We start from the raw sequence: 4,470 nt of genomic DNA, 5'->3' as shown, positions 1-4,470 counted from the left end.
TTTCTTTTAACGATGACACGTTTGGCAGGTAGGATCGCAGAGAACCAGGGAAACATGACATTGTGATGTTCTAGTTGAATATTCAATGATGGTATAAATCTCAACCAGCCAACATTTTCCTCCCAGCTAGTAGTCAGACTTTTGCTATTTCAGTGACAACTGAGATTATATGGTCTTGGTCTGGTAAAAAGGTTGAAACTTGGAATTTGATCCCAAACACCATCAAAAGTTTTTTTGGAAGAGTTGTATTAAAGGTATAGTGGATCATCTAAATAAGTGGTCCCCCTAATTGTCAATCATTCTGGTGATATGTTTACATAAGGCTGTTCTACATGATTGTCCCCTTTTTTACTGTCTGACATAGTGGAAAAATTGCAAATCTTCTTTTGGAAAGTAAGCTTGTATGAGCGATGCAAAGAGCAAAATTTTCTAACAGAGCGTACACGAGGAGAAATGGGCTTGTGCACGCTCTCGCACACATTTAACAGGCGTTCCCTCTTAGAAGCGGGTAAAGGGTTGTGCATGTGCATTTTCTTTTTTAAAAGTGGAGAGGGCGGGCTTTTTAAAAATTCATGAAAATCCTCCACTATACCTTTAAGCATTCTTAATAGGGCCCCTAAAACTGAGGACAGTGAGGAAGCCAAGTTCTTGGAAGAAAACAAACCAATTTAAATAATCTCACCAACTTTTCCAAAGAGAGAGTAGTCCATATCTAGGGAGAATTATGCCAGATCAACTTCAAACCAAATTTGAGATAGGATGTTCCAACATAGACCATGTGTGAGCAAGTGATGATCAGCAATGAATTCCAGCATCTCCAACACCACTGAGGTTGTATGCTGTGTAACGATGTAACTGTATAATGCCAAATTCAATATGACAATAAAAACCCATTGTGACGACACTTAAACTCATGACCTGAACTTTATAGGTCTATCTTTTAGTATATTTCTCCATCACAACACTGGATCTTGTCTGCTGCAACACAGAAACGGTAACGAAACAGCCGTGCTAGCTCAAATATCACCCCTGGTCCCCCCACCCCCACCCCAAATTACGCTCATTTGACCAATGATCCTTGCGAGGGCTTTTTACACAAACGCACATATGCACACACACAAACACACACAAACCAGGCAGAACGATAGCGGTCAGGTGGCCCTAAGAACACACTATGGCCGGTTAAGTTTCTGTATATCGATAGTGTATCATAGCTCTATACATGGTATGGTAAAGGAACCGTATAGTAATCCCCGTGTGACGGCAGAAGGGAGGCTCTGGAGGGGGAAGGACATCAAGGGGAGCCGATCAGATTGAGGGCTCAGTGTAAAGCTAGTTCTACAGCGTCACTCAACAGATTCAGTCCTCCTTAGCATCCAAAGCCTCAAACATGGCTGCTTTTAAAGGTACTATACAGTAGCTTCACACTTATACAGCCAAAACAAAGTGCATAAAGGCACTATGAAACAGAGTGGCTCCTAAACACAGGAGCCTCAAATAATAGGAGTCATTATAAAATAAAACCCATACATTGCAATGGTTAGAGGACAAGTGACTACTACTGTACGTGATCACCAAATTTAGTGGCCCCTTCTAAACTACTGGTGGAAAATAACAATTAGCCCCTAACCCTCAGCAGTGGATGGTTTTTAAAGATTGAACAGTGTCAGTCAAAGGTAAATTAAACATGACAGACCCCTCTGAAAGAAAGGCTTGGATTTTGACACGAGTAAACCACATACACACAACAATTGTGATTTGGAGAATTGATGAAGTACTTCTACTGTAAGAGGTGAGTTTTTTTTTTTTATAACTATTTTTTTCGAGGTCAGAATGGTTCGATTGATCATAAAAGAGAGTAATACCACACAACATCAACAATGTTCTTGTAGCAACCGAACGCTGATCCAGATTTTACAGCTTAGGGCTTACGAGCCAGAATTCACAAAGCACTGATAAACCATCATAAAAACACTTCAAGAAAAATTTGGTATTACATTTTCTAGAGACAATCACACTCCTTATCTGACATCCTTTTTCATCCATTTTTTAAGCCACTCTGTTAATTAGAGCTGCACAAAATGAATCATAATTCAGCTGCTGTGGATCTAAATTCAGTTTCCTCTTTGTGTTTTTGGCTACAAAAATAAGACCACAGGAAAGGATATCTCATTTTGGCAAATAGATATAGCGCATTTTAGGTTAACACTTAGCTTCCTTTTCAAATGAAAATCCTAAGCATACAGCATGTTTGGAATACTCATCACTTCAGCAGGTAATATTTGACATTGTGAATACTTATTGACTTTTTTTTTTTTTTGTCTTATCTATTGTGGTACAGCTGGCTGGAGGGTCCACAGCCTTACGAGAGGCAGATGGTGAGACTTTGAGATGAAGGCGAAGAAGAAGTCCGGCCCTGGGAGGGCAGTCTGTCAGGATCTCGCCCTTATCTAGATGATGGTAGTATTTGGATTAGACAGGGATTTATTTTTCTCTATTCTGGGGTGCCTCCATGGTCTTGTGCCAGCAGCTTGGCTTGCAGATGCAGATTATAAGTGGGCTGAGGACAAAAACATCCAGCGTCTAAACTGGGTGGCGCTGCACTTGGGGTTTCCAGCTAACTGTGAAAGGAAGTCCCATAATTAACTATAACTAAAACAAAAGCAGGGTGCAGGTAAGTAGAAGAAGAGTTGGGAGGAATCAAGTGATTTTTAAGGAAGGGGGAGGGGAGGGGGGGTGAATAGAGCTGCAGTAAAATGAAGTTAATGTAAGAGAGAGTGATTGTGGGGGCTGAGAGCTTGATAAAGCAGGAGCAGCTGAATGAGCAGTAGTGTGTAGAGAGGAGGACCCAAGGAGTGACCTCTTCCACAGTCTGATGTGTTCTCCTGCAAAACAGCACAAACAGATATCAGAGTGGGGCATCTTTTGTATTGCAAAATACTAAATTTGAATGAGAAACAGTTCATGATTCTAGCCTGAGTATCTGCTTTCTTTAGTGACCTTATTTCTACCTAATTCATTGTAGTCATCCAAAAAATATAGCTCTCCCTGCCCTTTGAACCTGCAGATTTGAGACTTGAGTCAACAGTTCTGTTAATTACTTTCAAGGTGATATTTTTGGAATGTGTTTGGGCAAAGTACTGTTGTATAGTTCTTGCTGTAACCAAGTTGGTGATTTAATTATAAATCAAGTAAAACTGTGAGCAAACAAGTTTAAAAATACTCTGCAAAGAGAAACTGCCCAGAGGGCATTTAATTGACACAACAGTGACAGTTTGAACTCCATAAATGAAGAGTTCAATTGTCTGTACCTTAAATATTTTAATATATGTGAAGAAATTTAGCTCATTCCTCCATTACTGGCATCCAGACAAAAAAAAAAATGTTATTTAGAAACACCTTTTGTGTGGCTAACACAAACTTAAGTCAAAGAAAGCTTTATCAAAATATTTTCAGTGTGACATTTCATTACTGAAACCAAGATGTACCTAGACTTCTAATAACCAATCGAGCCAAATAATAGAAACTACAGCTGTTGGTGCATAAAGCCTGGTTTATGCTTGACATCTCGGCGAGGACTGATGAAAAACATGATGACCATTAGTTCCTACTGATGAGGGTTCACAAATATAAACCTCTAGAGACCTCTTATGATTTGTCCCTTAAATGTAAGTATAATCAACAGATTATAAAAATAATAATAATATAATATTAATTGAATTCACACTGGAGAATTTTACCTCTGCATTTAACCAATCCCCTTGAGGAGCAGTGGGCTGCCATCGTGGGGCGCCCGAGGAGCTATCAAGGGTTAAGGGTCTTGCTCAGAGACCCAGAGTGGCAGTTTGTAGGTGTGGGGCTTGTACTCAGACTCAAGGGCGTAGGTTTGATTTGAAATTTGGTAGTGACACTATTGGTCAGGTGTCATTGGTGCTATGCTATACGCATGCCCTTTTTTATGCTTTATGTTTATCAATGTTTGAAGTATCACTGGCTGTGATGAATGTGGAATTAGGACTGTTTTCCACTTTGAAAATGGTTTCATTTGAACGACTAAGAGAGAAGGTAAATACAGTATTTTCTTTGAAGATATAGAATTGTGCAGAGTTAAACCACACTCATATTATTATCTACTATGCTCTCTCTGTATCAAGCAAAATAATACATTCATAAAAATATTAACTTCACTATAAAAGTTGAACATCTGGGCTGTAGTTACTCTGTGTAGCCCATTTCATGTATTTTATCTGGGGCTGAAAAAATGAATCATATTAATTGATTATTTGAATAATAATAATTATTTCAACTAATATAGTAAGTGATTCATCATTAACTGGAGAATAGAGACTCTAAAACATAATATAAATGTAAAATGTGCCTTTCCCCTGTAGAGCAATCAACCTAGATCAGTAATTAGACCAAAGTTGTGAAAATACAATATATATATATATATATATATATATATATATA

General features: G+C 38.5%; 1 protein-coding gene across 5 annotated transcripts in view; it reads right to left on the bottom strand.

Moving 5' to 3' along the window:
- Positions 1-1,047: 1,047 nt before the first annotated feature.
- The window catches only part of cacna2d2 (calcium channel, voltage-dependent, alpha 2/delta subunit 2), a 241,815-nt gene continuing 238,392 nt past the window's right edge, over positions 1,048-4,470 (bottom strand). For all 5 annotated transcript variants that reach the window (XM_015382058.1, XM_015382059.1, XM_015382060.1 and 2 more), the window contains one exon: positions 1,048-2,885. In XM_015382058.1, the coding sequence (XP_015237544.1) occupies positions 2,763-2,885 (123 nt within the window). In that variant the 3' untranslated portion in view covers positions 1,048-2,762. The remainder of the gene's footprint in view (positions 2,886-4,470) is intronic.

Source organism: Cyprinodon variegatus, unplaced genomic scaffold (genome assembly GCF_000732505.1).
Source record: "Cyprinodon variegatus isolate N-32 unplaced genomic scaffold, C_variegatus-1.0 Scaffold248, whole genome shotgun sequence".
NCBI classification, from domain to species: domain Eukaryota; kingdom Metazoa; phylum Chordata; class Actinopteri; order Cyprinodontiformes; family Cyprinodontidae; genus Cyprinodon; species Cyprinodon variegatus.
The sequence above is the reverse complement of the archived record's forward strand: the minus strand, read 5'-3'. Positions and strand labels throughout refer to the sequence as shown.